The 18,975-nt window shown below is 42.7% G+C and overlaps 1 protein-coding gene across 2 annotated transcripts in view; it reads left to right on the top strand.

Moving 5' to 3' along the window:
- LOC141059042 (protein-glutamine gamma-glutamyltransferase E-like) overlaps nt 1–18,975 on the top strand; it is a 147,072-nt gene that overhangs the window by 998 nt on the left and 127,099 nt on the right. For both annotated transcript variants that reach the window (XM_073555252.1, XM_073555251.1), the window contains exon 2: nt 16,693–16,881. In XM_073555252.1, coding sequence (XP_073411353.1) covers nt 16,693–16,881 — 189 coding nt within the window. The remainder of the gene's footprint in view (nt 1–16,692; nt 16,882–18,975) is intronic.

The following is an 18,975-nucleotide window of genomic DNA, read 5'->3' as shown; positions in this document are numbered from 1 at the left end:
TTCTGCCAATGTGCAGTGTTCAGAGAAAGCTGTCATTCAGTGATATGGACGGGGTTATACAGAGCTCAGTATTCAGACAACTGCTAGATCTGCAGCAGATAAGACAGTGATTTGCTAAAAACTACAGCATGAAGCCCAGTAACTGACACTTCGATGGAATCAGGGTCTCTGCCTCTACTTCATGCTACTCTCAGATGGGGTAGCAAAAACCTGGTGACATATTCGCTCTAATTTACATATTTAATTAGCATATCCATTAGAATTTGTAACTATTATTTTTTCTGCTAATAATAGCCATTCAGTCAGCCTGAAATGTAAATATCATTAAACTCGTAATCATTTTGTAAAACAAATATTGTCTGTTTTATACTCCATAATTAACTTTACAGGAGCATTTATGTAAATGCTAACCATACTAATGCTATTTACATTATTAGTATGTTTGGAGCTAAAGAAAAACACAAAGGTGAATATTTAATTTTAGATTTCTTAACCCCTTAACGACTGCTGATACGCCTGTTAATGGCGGAAGTTAAGGATTTTCTCCTGGGTCTCGGCTTCCGGGGGTAGCTGAGACCCCAGAGAACATGATTCGGGTCAGTTTTGACCGACCCCAGCTTTGTGATCGCCGTTATTAACCATATAACAGCGACTGCATAAAAAAAGTCCAATGTGCCATTTAATTTCTCTCTCCTCTGATGTGATTGCACATCAGAGGAGAGAGAAATAGGGACCCTGATCCCCCTCCGGTACCTCCCGGTGACCCTCTGTCTCCAGGCCTCCCCCATGACCACCGGGGTCCTCTTCCAGTAAGAAAATGGTGGGAGCATGAGCAGTGCTACCGCCGATATCTGTAAGCCGCCACCCGACAACAATAGGAAGATTTTTCCTATTGGTTCATTTTGGTCATTGTGATAGATCCTACCACAGTGATCAAAATAAACAAATAGTAAATAAACCCCCCTTTTATCACCCCCTTAGTTAGGGAAAAATAATGAAAGAAAATATACATATTTTCATTTTCCCATTAGGGTTAGAGTTAGGCTAAAGTGAGGGGCTAAAGTTAGGGTTAGGGTTGGAATTAGGGTTAGGGTTGCGATTAGGGTTAGGGTTGGATTAGGGTTAGGGCTGGGAGAGGTTTCCACTGTTTAGGCACATCAGGGGGTCTCCAAATGCGACATGGTGCCACCATTCAATCCAGACAATTTTGCATCCAAAAAGTCAAACCGTGCTCCCTCCCTTCCAAGCTCCAATGTGTGCCCAAACAGTGGTTTACCCCAACATATGGAGCATCAGCGTACTCAGGACAAATTACACAGCAACATTGTGGGTCTAATTTCTCTTGTTACTGTGGCACCCCAGAGTCCGGTTGCCACGGTGACATTGTCTCCCTCTATGAGGTGATGTCATGCCTGGATGCAGGGGGGTCCCCATGCCAAGTAACACAGTGTACATGTCAATTCCTGCTGCAGGCAAGAAAGAGGAGCTTCCTTATAAATTCTGGCCAGCAGGTGGGGTTAGTGAGTCAGTAAGAAGACAGATGAGAGAGCAAACAAGAGAGTTGCCATGGAAACGGGAGCAGTTGGAGCTCATGACAAGACAGTTAGAGTTGGTCTGTGGAGAGGGAAGGGTCAGGAGCAGAGACAAAGGGCTCTGGGGAACTAAAATTGCGTATAGCTGATCCCAGAGTGAAGCGCTGATAAAAAAGGGACGCCAGAGTCCTTGGCTGGGCAGGAGCTGTACGTCCTGACAGCCAAATCTGGAGTGCAGGGGACTATAAGTTCCTTGGTCACACTGAACACCTGAAGGCACGGCAGCAGACCAAGAGTCCGGGGCTGACAGTGAACAAGACAGTGCCCGTGATATAGGCTCACGCTGTCTGCAATACAGGTTAGCAATCATCACGCAGGAGAGGGCTGCAGCTTAGCTACAAGCAGCAGGGACCCAAAAAGGAGAGTGCAGAAGGAAGGTCCCCAACCCCACCTGGCAGGGTGGATCACCTGAATGCCTCCAGGCAAGCCGGACTCCATCTGTCAATTGTAATGTGGTACCCCAGATTGCAACTACTTTCAAGTAAAAGGTAAAGAAAACCGCACTTCTCTGTGTCCTTCACTTATTCTCTGCACCCCAACGTTCACCACCATCTGAACAATCAAATATATTTGCCCTGGGCCCTGCTCTACCCGTGGGGAGCTGAACCATCTTTGCTGTGTCACCATCAGCCCCAGTGGACCAAAGCCGCAGCGTCGCCCACCCATTGCCGAACACCACTGGTGGCGTCACAACCAAACACCACATAATTATCCTCTATTTTTACTGGACACCCAGGGCCACGGACCTGGTCACTGCCACCGTGACATCCCCTTTAAAGAACCTGACCGGCCTGGTACCGGGTCACCTAAGGCCCTGTGGGGTGCTCCATTACCCTTGGGAAAATAAAAAATTGGGGGCTAAAAAATCATTTTTGTGGAAAAAAAATGATTTTTTATTTTTACTGCTCAGCGTTATAAACTTCTGTGAAGCATTTAGGGGTTCAAAGTGCTCACCACACATCTAAATAAGCTTCTTTGGGGGTCTAGTTTCTAAAATGGGGTCACATGTGGGGGGTTTCCACTGTTTAGGAACCTCAGGGGTCTGCAAACGCAACATGATGCCCGCAGAAGATTCCATCAAAGTCTGCATTTCAAAACGTCACTACCGTACTTCCCTTTCGACGTGTGCCCGAACAGTCATTCCCCCCCCCACATATGGGGTACCAGCATACTCAGAACAAACTGGACAACAACTTTTGTGGTCCAATTTCTCTTGTTACCCTTGTGAAAATAAAAAATAGTGGACTAAAAAATCATTTTTGAGGAAAAAAAGATTTTTTATTTTCATGGCTCTGCATTATAAACTTCTGTGAAGCACTTGGGGGTTCATAGTGCTCACCACACATCTAGATAAGTTCCTTGGGGGGGTCTAGTTTCCAAAATGGTGTCACTTGTGAGGGGTTTCAACAGTTTAGGCACATCAGAGACTCTCCAAACGCGACATGACACCGGCAGAAGATTCCATCAAAGTCTGCATTTCAAAATGTCACTACTTCCCTTTCGAGCCATGACGTGTGCCCGAACAGTGGTTCCCCCCACATCTGGGGTACCAGCATACTCAGAACAAACTGGACAACAACTTTTGGGGTCCAATTTCTCTGGTTACCCTTGTGAAAATAAAAAATAGAGGACTAAAAAATCATTTTGAGAAAAAAAAAAGATTTATTTTCATGGCTCTGCATTATAAACTTCTGTGAAGCACTTGGGGGTTCAAAGTGCTCACCACACATCTAGATAAGTTCCTTAAGGGGTCTAGTTTCCAAAATGGTGCCACTTGTGTGGGGTTTCCACTGTTTAGGCACATCAAGAGCTCTCCAAACATGACAGGGCGTCCGATTTCAATTCCAGCCAATTCTGCATTGAAAAAGTCAAGCAGCACTCCTTCCCTTCCGAGCTCTGGCGTGCGCGCAAACAGTGGTTTACTCTGACATGTGGGGTATCAGAGTATTCAGGAGAAATGCACAACAAATTTTGAGGTTCATTTTCTCTTTTTACACTTGTGAAAATAAAAAAAAATGGTTCTGAAGTAAAATGTTTGTAAAAAAAAAGTTTTTCTTTCCACATTGCTTCAGTTCCTGTGAAGCACATAAAGGGTTAATAAACTTCTTGAATGTGGTTTTGATCAGCTTGAGGGGTGCAGTTTTTAGAATAGTGTCTCTTTTGGGTATTTTCTGCCATGTAGACCATTCAAAGTAACTTCAAATGTGAGGTGGTCCCTAAAAAAATGGTTTTGTAAATTTTGTTGTAAAAATAAGAAATCTCTTGTCAACTTTTAACCCTTATAAGTTCCTAAGAAAAAAAAAAATTGTTTCCAAAATTGTGCTGATGTAAACTAAACATGTGGGAAATGATATTTATTAAGTATTTTGTGTGACATATCTCTCTGATTTAAGGGCATAAAGATTAAAAGTTTGAAAATTGCAAAATTTAAAAAATTTTCGCCATATTTCCATTTTTTTCATAAATAAACGCTAGGGATGAGCGAGTAGTGTAGTATTCGGACTCGCTGTACTCGTTACGAGTACCTCCTAATACTCGTAACAAGTCCAATGTAAGTCTATGGTAAAGGCAATTAATGGGCGGGGACTGTGCAGGGCGGGGACTGTGCGAAGACTGTGCCAGGCTGTGCGGGACTGTGCTGACCTATGCGGGGACTGTGACGGGCTGTGCGGGACTGTGCCGGGCTGTGCGGGACTGTGCTGTGCATAGAGTGCAGCAGCTGTAACCATATCCCCGGCACTGCTCTGCATTTGAGTTGGCTGACAGTCAGTGCCGGGGGTGTGGTTACAGCCACTGCTCACTGTATACTGAACAGTGATTGAACCTGTGATGATCGCACCCCTATGACTGAAAGCTGAATGCTGCCAGGAGCAATAAAGTTAGAAAATTAGGAAGGGGAAAGGGAAATTTGTGCTCACCAAAATAGTCCTGTAAGCCGGTCGTGCCTAGGGATCAAATGGCTGACCACCATGTGTTGCAAACATGAAGAGAGAAGGAAGATCCGGCACTGGAGACATGTCTCTGAGGAAGAACCTGGTGTAAGGTTCAAAACGCGTCAGGCGTGGGGGTCTGTTTTCCCCTTTATGGTTTTATCATGAAATTATGTGAATAAAACTTATCGTGGATTTTATCAAGTCTCCAGCAATAAAGTTAATTTCCTCCCAGCAGCAGGTTTCTCAGTGCACGTGCCAGCAAGTTTAGAATGATATTAACCTGTAGATTAACGTCATATCTTCAGGTTAATAGCGTTTTTGTACATGGCAGGTTCCCTTTAAGCTTATAGGATATCCGATCCTTTATAACTGTTTTTAGTGACTGAAGAATGGCGAGATCTGCAATTTTTATCGTAGGTAGACTTCAACTGTGATTTTTAAATAATTACATTTTTTATTGCATGAAATAAATTATTGATCACATACAAAACAGCATGAATTCTGGCTGCCACAGACCTGATAGGTTTTTTTTTTAAGAAACTCTCTTATTGTGCACTCATTTCTTGTATTAATGCCACCTGTTTGAACTCGTTATCTGCAAAAAAGACATCTGTCCTTACACTCAGTCAATCACACTCCAACCTCTTCACCATGGCCAAGTCCAAAGAGCTGTCTAAAGACAACAGTGACAAAATTACACACCTGTACAAGGCTAGGATTAGCTACAGGATGATAGGCAAGCATCTTGGTGAGAAGGCAACATCTGTTGGTGCAATTATTAGAAAATGGAGGAAACACAAAATGACTGTCAATCTTAGTCGGTCTGGGGCTCCATGAAAGCGCTCATCTGACGGGGTAAGAATGATTCTGAGAAAGATCAGGATCAGGTATCAGCCCAGAACTACAAGGGAGGACCTGGTCAATGACCTGAAGAGAGCTGGGACCACAGTCTCAAACATTACACTATACCATCATGGAATAAAATCTTCATTCCTGTCCAAGCCCGTTTGAACTTCACCAATGACCATCGGAATGATCCAGAGTAGGCATGAGAGAAGGTCATATGGTAAGAGGAGACTGAAATAGAACCGTAAGAGTGGCTCTGTAAGAAGAATTTCAAGGTCATGGAGTGGATTAGCCATTCTCCAGACCTGAACCCTATAGACAATCTTTTGGGGGGGCTGAAACTCAAGGTTGCCCAGCCTGATAGATCTGGAGATCTGTATGGCGGAGTGGGCCAAAATCCCTGCTGCAGTGTGTGAAGCCTTGGTCAAGAACTACAGGAAACGTTTGACCTCTGTAATTGCAAACAAAGGTTTCTGTACTAATTATTAACCCCTTCACGACCTTTGACGCCACGTAGGCGTCATGAAAAGTCGTGACAATACGACCCATGACGCCTATGTGGCGTCATGAATTGATTGCCCCCCTGCGGGTCGGGTGACCGGGGTCACCGAAAGGTCATCCGACCCGCACAGAAAGGACCCTTCAGAGTTAACACCTGGGGGTGTGGCTTAGCCCCCACGTGCCTACGATCGCTCTGATTGGCTGTTAAAAGTGAAACTGCCAATCAGAGCGATTGTAATATTTCACCAATGAAAATTGGTGAAATATTACAATCCAGCCATGGCCGATGCTGAAATAGCATCGGCCATGGCTGGACACCGAGACCCGACCCCCCCCCCCACACCGACTGACGGCACTGATCGGCAGCCGCCGTCATAATCTGCCCCCCCGCCTTCCCTCCGCCCCCCCCAGCCCTCCGATCATCCCCTCTCACCCTCCGATCACCCCCTCTCACCCTCCTTTGTGCCTCCGATCTCCCGCTATCCGTCCCGGTGTCCCGCCATCCAGCGTCATGGGTGCCGCCATCTTAGAAGATGGCGGGCGCATGCGCAGTGCGCCGAATCGAATCTGCAATGCTGCAGATTCATTCATTTATTTTGATCACTATAATAAATTTTCATAGTGATCAAAATAAAAAAAAAAGTAAATCACCGCCCCCTTATCACCCCCATAGGTAGGGACAAATAATAAAAAAAACAAAATATTTTTTTTTATCTTTCCGTTAGGGCTAGGGCTAGGGTTAGGGCTAGGGTTAGGGTTAGGGTTAGGGCTAGGGTTGGACTAAGGGTTAGGGTTGGACTAAGGGTTAGGGTTGGACTAAGGGTTGGAATTAGGGTTAGGGTTGTAATTGGGATTAGGGTTGGGTTGGGGTTACGGTTAGGCTTGTGGTTAGGGTTAGAGTTGGGATTTCGTTAGGGGTGTGTTGGGATTAGTGTTGTGGTTAGGGTTATGATTAGGGTTGGGATTAGGTTTAGGGGTGTGTTGGGGTTAGGGTTGGAGATAGAATTGAGGGGTTTCCACTGTTTAGGCACATCACGGGGTCTCCAAACGCGACATGGAGCCACCATTTATTCCAGCCAATTTTGCGTTCAAAAAGTCAAACGGTGCTCCCTCCATTTCGAGCCCCGACATGTGCCCAAACAGTGGTGTACCCCCACTTATGGGGTATCAGGGTACTCAGGAAAAATTGCACAACAACTTTGGGGGTCTAATTTCTCCTGTTACCCTTGGGAAAATAAAAACATGGGGGCTAAAATAATTATTTTTGTGGAAAAAAAATGATTTTTTATTTTCACGGTTCTGCACTATAAACTTCTGTGAAGCACTTGGGGGTTCAACGTGCTCACCACACATCTAGATAAGTTCCTTGGGGGGTCTAGTTTTCAAAATGGGGTCACTTGTGGGGGGTTTCCACTGTTTAGGTACATCAGGGGCTCTGCAAATGTAACATGACGCCCACAGACCATTCCATCAAGTCGGCATTTCAAAACGTCACTACTTCCATTCCGAGCCCCAACGTGTCCCTGAACAGTGCCCCCCCCCACATATGGGGTACCAGTGTACTCAGGACAAACTGGACAACAACTTTTGGGGTCCAATTTATCCTGTTACCCTTGTGAAAATAAAAAATAGTGGGCTAAAAATAATTTTTTGAGGAAAAAAAAAAAAATTTTTATTTTCACAGCTCTGCATTATAAACTTCTGTTTAGCACTTGGGGGTTCAAAGTGCACACCTCACATCTAGATTAGTTCCTTGGGTGATCTAGTTTCCAAAATGGGGTCATTTGTGGGGGTTTGCACTGTTTATGTACATCAGGGCTCTGTAAACGTAACATGACGCCCACAGACCATTCCATCAAGTCTTCATTTCAAAGCGTCACTACTTCCCTTCCGAGCCCCAAAGTCTGCCCAAACAGTGGTCCCCCCCACATATGGGGTACCAGCATACTCAGGACAAGCTGGACAACAACTTTTGGGGTCCAATTTATCCTGTTACCCTTGTGAAAATAAAAAATAGCAGGCTAAAAATTTATTTTTTGAGGAAAAAAAAATATTTTTATTTTAACGGCTCTGCGTTATAAACTTCTGTGTAGCACCTGGGGGTTCAAAATGCTCACTATGCATCTAGATAAGTTCCTTAGGGGGTCTAGTTTCCAAAATGGGGTCATTTGTGGGGGAGCTCCAAAGTTTACGCACACAGGGGCTCTGCAAACACGACATGGTGTCCTCTAACGATTGGAGCTAATTTTCCATTCAAAAAGTCAAATGACGATCCTTCCCTTCTGAGCCATGCCGTGCACTCAAACAGAGGTTTCTCCCCACATATGGGGTACCAGTGTACTCAGGACAAACTGGACAACAACTTTTGGGGTCCAATTTATCCTGTTACCCTTGGGAAAATAAAAAATATCGGGCTAAAAAATCATTTTTGAGGAAAAAAATTTTTTTTTATTTTCATGGCTCTGCATTTATAAACTTCTGAGAAGCACTTGGGGATTCAGAGTGCTCACTACACATCTAGATAAGCTCCTTGGGGGTTCTAGTTTCCAAAATGGGGTCACTTGTGTGGGTTTCTACTGTTTAGGCACACAGGGGCTCTGCAAACGCAACATGATGCCCGCAGAACATTCCATCAAAGTCTGCATTCCAAAATGGCGCTCCTTCCCTTCTGAGCTCTTCCGTGCTCCCAAACAGTGGTTCCCCCCCACATATGGGGTATCAGTGTACTCAGGACAAATTGCACAACAACTTTTGTGGTTCAATTTCTCCTTTTAGCCTTGTGAAAATAAAAAATGGTGGGCTAAAAAATCATTTTTGAGCAAAAAAATATGATTTTTAATTTTCACTGCTCTGCGTTATAAACTTCTGTGAAGCACTTGGGGGTTCAAAGTGCTCACCACACATCTAGATAAGTTCCCTTGAGGGTCTAGTTTCCAAAATGGGGTCACTTGCGGGGGAGCTCCAATGTTTAGGCACACAGGGGCTCTCCAAATGCGACATGGTATCCGCTAACGATTGGAGCTAATTTTCCAATCAAAAAGTCACATGGCGCTCCTTCCCTTCCGGGCCCTGCCGTGTGCCCAAACAGTGGTTTATGACCACATATGAGGTATCAATGTACTCAGAAGAAATTGCCCAACAAATTTTAGGATCCATTTTATCCTGTTGTCCATGTGAAAATGAAAAAACTGAGGCTAAATAAAATTTTTGTGAAAAAAAAAAAGTACTTTTTTTTTTTTACGGATCAATTTGTGAAGCACCTGGGGGTTCAAAGTGCTCACTATGCATCTTGATAAGTTCCTTGGAGGGTTTAGTTTCCAAAATAGGGTCACTTGTGGGGGAGCTCCAATGTTTAGGCACACAGGGGCTCTCCAAACGCGACATGGCAACCGCTAATTATTCAAGCATATTTTCCATTCAAAAAGTAAATTGGCGCTCCTTGCCTTCTGAGCTCTGCCGTGCGCCCAAACAGTGGTTTATGACCACATATGAGGTATCGGTGTACTCAGAAGAAATTGCCCAACAAATTTTAGGATACATTTTATCCTGTTACCCATGTGAAAATGAAAAAACTGATGCTAAAAGAAAATTTTGGTTGGAAAAATTAAAATGTCCATTTTTTCATTCCATGTTGCTTTAGTTCCTGTGAAGCACCTGAAGGGTTAATAATCTTCTTGAATGTAGTTTTGAGTAGCTTTAGGGGTGCAGTTTTTAGAATGGTGTCACTTTTGGGTATTTTCTGCTATATAGACCCCTCAAAGTGACTTCAAATGTTGAGGTGGTCCCTAAAAAAAATGGTTTTGTAACTTTTGTTGTAAAAATGAGAAATTGCTGGTCAACTTTTAACCCTTATAACTTCCTAACGAAAAAAAAATGTTGTTTCCAAAATTGTGCTGATGCAAAGTAAACATGTGGGAAATGTTATTTATTAACTATTTTGTGTCACATAACTCTCTGGTTTAACAGAATAAAAATTCAAAATTTGAAAATTGCAAAATTTTCAAAATTTTCACCAAATTTCCATTTTTTTCACAAATAAACGCAAAAATTATCGACCTAAATTTACCACTAACATGAAGCCCAATATGTCACGAAAAAACCATCTCGGAATCGCTAGGATGCGTTGAAGCGTTCCTGAGTTATTACCTCATAAAGGGACATTGGTCAGAATTGCAAAAAATGGCCAGGTCGTTAAGGTCAAAATAGGCTGGGTCATGAAGGGGTTAAATTGTTTTCTATTATATCAAATGCTTATTTCATGCAATAAAATGCAAATAAATTATGTAAAAATCATACAATGTGATTTTCTGGATATTTTTAAATTCTGTCTCTCACAGTTGAAGTGTACCTAAAAAAAAATTACCCACCTCTCCATTCTTTGTAGGTGGGAAAACTTGCAAAATCAGTGTATAAAAAACGTATTTTCCCCACTGTATGTGCCACAAATAGCCTTGAAGGTGTACTAAAATTACAACCTATCATCTATCCACAGTTTTGTAGTTCCCAATCATGAGAACAGGAAATATAAATCCACAGTATGAATGGAGTGTGAGTCAAGCTTACTGACTGCCACCTTCTTCAGTGTTAATGTGAATGACAGAGATTCTGATGTCGAGAGCAGTACTTGGTTTTTTTTTCTTTCATCACAATAGACAATAAGTGGACTGTAGTGTGAATGCACATTCACCACTATTATGAAGAAAATATTTAAATTCAAATTAAGGTATTTAAAGTTAATTAAAGGGGTTTAGTACATGAACTCCCCAATGTCACCAACGTCACGATCCATTTTTAGAACTGTGGCAGATCTGGATTCTCACATATAAACATTTTTCCTTTCAGGCCATTGGGGGTTGACCCCTTTCTGCCATTAGACGTACTATCCTGTCCATGTGACCTGGGACTTAATTCCCAAGGACAGGATAGTATGTCATGGCGATCAGCGGCACCCCCGGGGGGGAATGCAGCTGATCGCGGCCAGGTGTCAGCTGTGTATCACAGCTGACACCCGGCACTATGTGTCAGGGGTGGTCACGGACCGCCCCGTCACATTAACCCCTGGCACACTGCGATCAAACATGATTACAGTGTTCCGGGGGATGAGAGAAGCATCGGCAGTGAGGGGGCTCCTTCTGTGCTTCCCTGAAACCCCCAGCGCAGTGTGATGTGCTGTGCTGCTCTGGGGGCCTCCTTCCCTGCAGGTCCCCGGATCCAATATGGCCACGGTGGCCTTCGGGGGCCTGCAGGGAGGCGGCTTCCTCAGTGCCTGCAGAGAGCAGGCACGAGAAAGCCTGCATCAGCGCATGTCAGATCGCTGATCTGACACAGCGCTGTGTGAAGTGTCAGATCAGCAACCTGACACATGACAGTGATGTCCCCCCAGGGACAATGTAATAAATTAAAAAAAAAAGTGCAAAAATAATTTATAAAAAATCTCTAAATAAATTAAAAAAATAAAAATTCCCTAAAAAATTCATTTTTTGCAAATAAAAAAAGTACACATATTTAGTATCGCCGCGTCCATAATGACCCACCCTATAAAACTGTCCCATTAGTTAACCCCTTTAGTGAACCCCTTAAAATATAAAAATAAAAAACAAAGAAAAAAACAATGCTTTATCATCATACCGTCGAACAAAAAGTGCAATAATGCGTGATCAAAAAGACAGATATAAATAACCATGGTACCGTTGAAAACGTCATCTTGTCCCGCAAAAAACAAGTCAGCGTCATCAGTGAAAAAATAAAAAAATTATAGCTCGCAGAATAAAGCGATGCAAAAATAATTACTTTTTATATAAAATAGCTTTCATTGCATAAAAGTACCAAAGCATAAAGACATAAATGAGGTATCGCCGTCATCATACTGACCCGAAGAATAAAACTGCTTTATCAATTTTACCGGAAGCGGAACGGTGTAAACGCACCCCCCAAAAGAAATTCATGAAATGCTGGTTTTTGTTCATTCTGCATCCCAAAAATCAGATAAAAAGCGATCAAAAAAGTCACATGCCCGAAAATGGTACCAATAAAAACGTTAGGGCTAGGGTTAGAGTTAGGGCTAGGGTTAGGGCTAGGGTTAGGGATGAGATTAGGGTTAAGGGTGTGTTGGGGTTAGGGTTGGAGTTAGAAATTGGGGGGTTTCCACTGTTTAGGCACATCAGGGGCTCCCCAAATGCAACATGGCGTCTGATCTCAATTCCAGCCAATTCTGCGCTGAAAAAGTCAAACGGTGCTCCTTCCCTTCCAAGCTCTGCCATGCACACAAGCAGTGTTTTACCCCCACAAATGGGGCATCAGCGTACTCAGGACAAATTGGACAACAACTTTTGGGGTCCAATTTCTCCTGTTACCCTTGGCAAAATAAAAAAATTGGGGACTAAAGATCATGTTTGTGGAAAAAATATGATTTTTTTATATTCACGCCCGGGCGTTATAAACTTCTGTGAAGCCTTTTGGGGTTCAAAGTTCTCACCACACAGCTAGATAAGTTCCTTGGGGGGTCTAGTTTCCAAAATGGTGTCATTTGTGGGGGGTTTCTACTATTTTGGCACATCAGGGGCTTTCCAAATGCGACATGGTGTCCGATCTCAATTCCAGCCAAAAAAATAGTCAATTCCGCCCAAATAGTTGTTTACACCAACATATGGGGTATCAGCGTACTCAGGACAAATTGCACAATAACTTTTGGGGTCCTGTTACCCTTGGGAAAATAAAAATTGGGGGTGAAAAGATCATTTTTGTGGAAAAAATATGATTTTTTAATTGTACCGCTGTACGTTATAAACTTCTGTGAAGTCCTTGGGGGTTCAAAGTTCTCACCACACATCTAGATAAGTTCCTTGGGGGGGGTCTAATTTCCAAAATGGGGTCATGGCATCCAATCTGAATTCCAGCCAATTTTGCATTGAAAAAGTCAAACGGCGCTCCTTCCCTTCTGAGCTCTGCCATGCACCGAAGTTAAAAAAGTTAAATGTTCATTTTTTTTTTTAAATATTCAAAAAATTCCTGTGAAGCACCTGAAGGGTTAATAAACTTCTTGAATGTGGTTTTGAGCACCTTGAGGGGTGCAGTTTTTAGAATGGTGTCACTTTTGGGTATTTTCTATCATATAAACCCCTCAAAGTGGCTTCAAATGTGATGTGGTGCGTAAAAATAAAATGGTGTTGTAAAAATGAGAAATCGCTGGTCAACTTTTAACCCTTATAACTTCCTAATAAAAAAAAAAAATTTGGTTCCAAAATTGTGCTGATGTAAAGTAAACATGTGGGAAATGTTACTTATTAAGTTTTTTGTGTGCCGTATCTCTGTGATTTAAGGGCATAAAAATTCAAAGTTGGAAAATTGCGAAATTTTCAAAATTTTCGCCAAATTTCAGTTTTTTTTCACAATTAAGCGTAAGCTATATGAATGAAATTTTACCACTAACATGAAGTACAATATGTCACGAGAAAACAATATCAGAATCACCAGGATCCATGGAAGCATTTCAGAGTTATTACCTCATAAAAGGACAGTGGTCAGAATTGTAAAAATTGGCCCGGTCATGAACGTGCAAACCACCCTTGGGGGTAAAGGGGTTAAGCTTTTAGTATCTTGTGATGATGACTAAATGCAGCTAATAAATTAAAAGAACCAAATTTTCTTTCAAATAGGTGTAGCAAAAATCAAGTGACCTGACTAACAGAGATTATAAATGGAAAAGTATATCCAGATCTTTCATTATGAGACCTATAAACCTGTTTTCATTCTTTACAAAAAATACAACCAGAACAACAATCTAACCCTCAATCCAAACCTCAGTACATGCAAAAGCCATCTATAAAACTAATCTATAGAAACATTATAGTAAAATACCTAACAAGTAGAGATAGGCGAACAACTGGGTGTTCGGGTCAGGCGGGTTCGGCCGAACAGATATAAAAAGTTTGGGTTCGGGTACCAGAACAGTACCCGGACCCGAACCCGGACCGCATTCATTTGAATGGGGGGCCTAAACATCCAGTGTTTGCTGCGCTGTCATGTGCATGACAACGCTGGTCAGAGAGCCACAGTTCCCATACCGTCAAAAGACAGCATGAGCGGTCAGCTGTGATTGGAGGTATAAAGTTTACTCCAGTCACTGGTGTGAGCTGATGGGACTACTGATCCCATCATCTGACACCTGCTGCCTCTAATTATAGTGAGAAAATAAATATCAGCTTATATGATGTTTACACATGGTACACAATAGCAATAAATCATATAAAGAAACCATGTGCATACAATGGGACTGTAGGAACCTATCATTACCATAAACACATGAAAAAAAGATGATACTAAGGTCAATATTACTCAGAAAAATCACAAACTTTATTGTTGAAATTCAGTAGACACTGGTGAGGGGGAATGGAATGTACAGAAATCAGCACACACTAAATGTGTGCTATGCAATGGGATGCGCAGACCTGGACATGTGACAGTGAGCATAACATCTTAAAAAAGTCTGTATATATATTTTGTCAAAACTCATGTAAATCACTGTGTGGCACCCCTGAGGGTCCAATCGCCACAGAGGTTCGTCACCTCAGCCAGAGGTGTGGTATCCCATTCTTGGGTAAGGAGGGAGCACTACCCAGTACCCACACACTAGCACCCAACACCACACCTCTTCAGGCCAGGGGGAACAAGGTTGAGGATGTGTGTGGAGGAAGTAAATAAGGGTAGGACAGCTGGAGATAAAGCTGACAGTTGGTAGTGGAGAGGTGTCATGGAAACGGGAGTGAGTTGGAGCAGGTGTCAAGAGAGGAGAGGAGTGACAGAGACGGGCTCCAGTGAAGAGAAGCGATCCTAGGAGCCAGGGAAGTGAAGAATCCACCCGTGGCGCTCGAATCCACACTGACCGTAGTCGGGTGGAGGGACAAGGTCACAGTGCGGACCGGTCCCAGACTAGTGGAGAGACTGTAGGACTCAGCTAGCTAACCGGAGGCTGTATTAGTTGTATGTGCAGCAGCCAGATCCACACACAATTGCTAAAAAGGCAGCCACATAGGGTCAAGGGGACCAGTAGATCGTTGCCTGACAGGACCTGAGGCTGCTGGCTTGGGACACTGTGTGAGGCGCAGGGCAGGAGGGCGTGAGCCAGCAAAGAGAAACGACCTGTGCAGGTACACAAGAAGGGGGTCCTGGAAAAGTGCACCCAAACTACCCGAGAACTGGCTGGATCTCTGACCTGGAGGACACAGAACTTGGCTGTTGATTGTAACCTAAAGACTATGAGTAAAGTGTGAGGACTGCACCCTGCTGGGTCCTCAGATTTATTTACTGTGTCACATGCCTGCACTTTCCTTATCTATGCACAACAACAGTTACCATCATCAAATTAAATCTATAACTGCTCTGGGGCCCGCTCTACCCGTGGAGAGCTGTAAGATCTCTGCTGCGTCACCAACTGCCCCAGTGGACCTGAATTGCAGCGTCGGCCATCTATTGCCGAACACCACGGGTGGCGTCACGACTTAATCCCCTATAAACTTCCCCCTTACATTTTATTGCTTGCCCAGGGCCACGGACCGGGTCATTGCTGCCGTGACATCCCCTGAAGAAATGACTGGCCCGGACTGAGTGCTCCCGGCCCTAGCGGGCGTCGCAACTGCATATAGATAAGGGCAAAAAGTATGCATTAAAGTAACCTACTATTCAGCCGCAAGTGGCAACAACCACGATAACCTCTATCCATATTCAAACTTCCATACAGGAGTGTTAATTCAAATTTGTATTATGGCGGCGATCATTATCATTAAATTGAATTAACATTCCTGTATGGAAGTTTGAATATGGATATTTGTAGACAGCTATTAAGTCTCCACTCAGTCTCCTTTTTTTGCAAGCTAAACATTCCCAAATCCTGTAACCGGTCTTCATAGAACATGGTTTGCTGACCGGTCACCATTCTGGTCACTCTTCTCTGAACTTACTCCAGTTTGTTTATGTCTTTTTTAAATGTGGTGCCCAAAACTGGACACAGTTTTCCAGATGGGGTCTGACCAAAGAGGAATAGAGGGCAATAATGACTTCATGTGATCTAGACTGTATGCTTCTGTTAATACATCTCAGAATTGTATTTGCCTTTTTTGCTGCTGCATCAAACTGTTGACTCATGTTCAATCTGTGACTTCCATGACAGATGTCAGATTACATACTAAATTATACCTAGAGACCAAGCAAATAATGCGATACAGACTGAAAAGTTATATTGCAGAATAATTAAAATAATGTGCATTTGTCCTATCTGGCAGCCATATGGAGCATACATAAAAAAATAATAATTTAGATTTTTACTATACATCAGCCACTGTGAAAATAGTTTGACTTGCGCTATTGAGTTCTTATATAGTCATACCCCTTTCCCAAACTTTATTTCTCTTGTGGTTTCATACCGCAAGATATTCTACATTGTACTGTAAGGCTCATACTGGAAAATATATAAGAAGAGGTATTTTGCACCAATCCCTAAAGTAAGCATATGATGTCACTCTGACTATGTTATACTCATGGACACTACTACAATATAATTACTATTATTGACGCATGAAGAATCCCACATTGACAACTTTATAATATAGCTGTTATTAATGGTCAAATGGTCAGAGAAGTTGTGGGATTGACTAACATTTTTAACAAGTTTACAGTAAAAAGATCCAACCATGAGACATGAAACAATGTGGCGACTAACTGTATCATGACTTATTTTACCGATTATTAGTTGACAATAATGATAATCATTACACTAAATTCTGCTGTGACATACTGTACATGCAATGTCGTATTTTGTCTTTCAGCTCTTCAACTAAGCAACTATGACTTTCATGTAAATGAGAATAAATCCGCTCACCACTGTAGTGCGTACATGGGCAATGACCTTGTTGTACGCAGAGGTCAAGAATTCAAGGTGTCACTGACCTTCAGTGGGCCTATAAAAGATGACGATAGACTGCAGTTTGTAGCTACTCTTGCCACTTCATCAGGAGGTAAGAATCTTATTTTATAAACATGTTAAGTGTTACAACGGTTTGGAGTGAATTTTGAGTGTGCTTTATATTTTTTTTTTTGCATATTTATTTGAATATTTGCATATACTTGCATATTTACTCACTTTATAAAAAAAAGAGGTAGGTTCCCATGCCCACCAATGACTAACAGTGTTCATTATGTATGCTGCATTCATACCCTACAGTTCCTGGTCTGAAACCGACAAATTCTTGGTTTTAACATGCACAGCATGGGTGCGCATCATTCCATGAGCCATCGGCGCACCCGTGATGTGATTTATGGGTCATCAATAGGTTGCTATGACAGCCGGGGGTCTGCTGATGACCCTCGTGTTTGTCATTATGGGGCTTCTTTGAAACCCTGTCTGTGGCTGGACTTCAAATGAGACTGTGATTTTTGCTATATACAGCAATGTTGAGGCATCGCCGTATATAGACAAGCGATTAAATGATTGCAGCTTCAAGCCTCCGAAGGGGACAGTTAAAAGTAAAAAAATAAGTTGAAAAAAATATGAAAAAATAATAAAAACCTAAACAGTTGAAATCACCCCCACTTTCCTCCATTGAAAATTAAGATATTAAAAAAAAATTAAAAACCTCATATTTGGTATTGCCACATTCAGATAACATATGATCTATCAAGATATAAAAATAATTAACCAGTAAACATTGTAAGTGTAAAATGTTCAAGAATGCCAAAATTAAATTTTTTTGGTCACTGCAATTCCACAAAAAAATGTTATAACAAGCAATCAAAACATAACATCTACCCAAATATGATAATAGCAAATACCGTATATACTCATGTATAAGCCGAGTTTTTCAGCACATATTTTTGTTCTGAAAACGCCCCCCCTCAGCTTATACACAAGTCAATTGTCCCAGAAAGCTGGCAGGGGGGAGCGGCAGAGCAGCCGGTGCCAGAGGCAGGAGCCGGCGGGGGCGGGGGCGGGGGCGGGGGCGGGGGCGGGGGAGGGGGAGAGGTGGAAGAGCCGGTCACAGAAGCAGGAGATGGCATCTGCAGCTAAAACCTGTGCCGCTGCTAAAGAGAAATGAATATTATTTTCCTTACAGCGCGCACAGTGACAGAAGCAGCAGCTGGCTTCCAGAAGGCATCCTACTTACCCTCCTGTGCGCATTGCATCTCGTTGGTTCCGGCTCCCAGCAGCTCTTCCTGTGCCAAGCGATCATGTGGCCCCACTCATTAAGGTAATGAATGCCTCCTTAGGCGTGGAGGGAATATTCATTACCTTAATGAGCGGTGCCACATGATCTGAATGAGATGCTGCGAGGGCGTGCAGGTGGGTGAGCACGATGTTTCTTTTATTTTTATGTAATAGGAAGCATGCACACAAGAACAGGATGGGGAAGCCATGCATACCAGGACAATGACAAGGGGAGCCATGCATAAAATTACAGGGACAAGGGAGCCATGCATACAATGACAGGGACGGGGAGCCCTGCATACCAGGACAGGAATGAGGGCACAATGCATACCAGGCTTATACTTGAGTTAATAGGTTGGCCCAGTTTTTCGTGGCAAAATTAGGTGCCTCGGCTTATACTTGGGTCGGCTTATACTCGAGTATATTCATACTTTGTCTCACTTTGCAAAAAAAAAGCCATCAGACAGCCCCATCGATTTAAAAATAAAAATGCTATGGCTCTTGCAAAATGGCGACACAACAGAAAAAAATTTATTTTTCAAATGTCTGATTTTTTTTTGATCATTTAAACCCTTCATGACCAGAGCTTTTTTCGGTTTTGCATTTTCGTTTCTTGCTCCCCTTCTTTTCAGAGCGATAAATTTTTCATTTTTCAGTATTGTCAATATGGCCATGTGACGGCTTGTTTCTGCGGGACGAGTTGTACTTTTGAACAACACCATTGGTTTTACCATATAATGTACTGGAAAACAGGAAAAAAATTCCAAGTGCAAACTTGTTTTTTGTTTGGCTTTTTTTTTACTAGGTTCACTAAATGTTAAAATTCACCTGCCATTATGATTCTCCAGGTCATTATGAGTTCATAATCAAACAAACAAGGCAGCACTCTGTAGAGCCATAGCTTGCA

This window comes from Dendrobates tinctorius, unplaced genomic scaffold, assembly GCF_039654945.1.
Source record: "Dendrobates tinctorius isolate UK_male_01 unplaced genomic scaffold, ASM3965494v1 ptg000223l, whole genome shotgun sequence".
NCBI classification, from domain to species: domain Eukaryota; kingdom Metazoa; phylum Chordata; class Amphibia; order Anura; family Dendrobatidae; genus Dendrobates; species Dendrobates tinctorius.
This window is presented reverse-complemented; position numbering and strand designations above follow the sequence as displayed.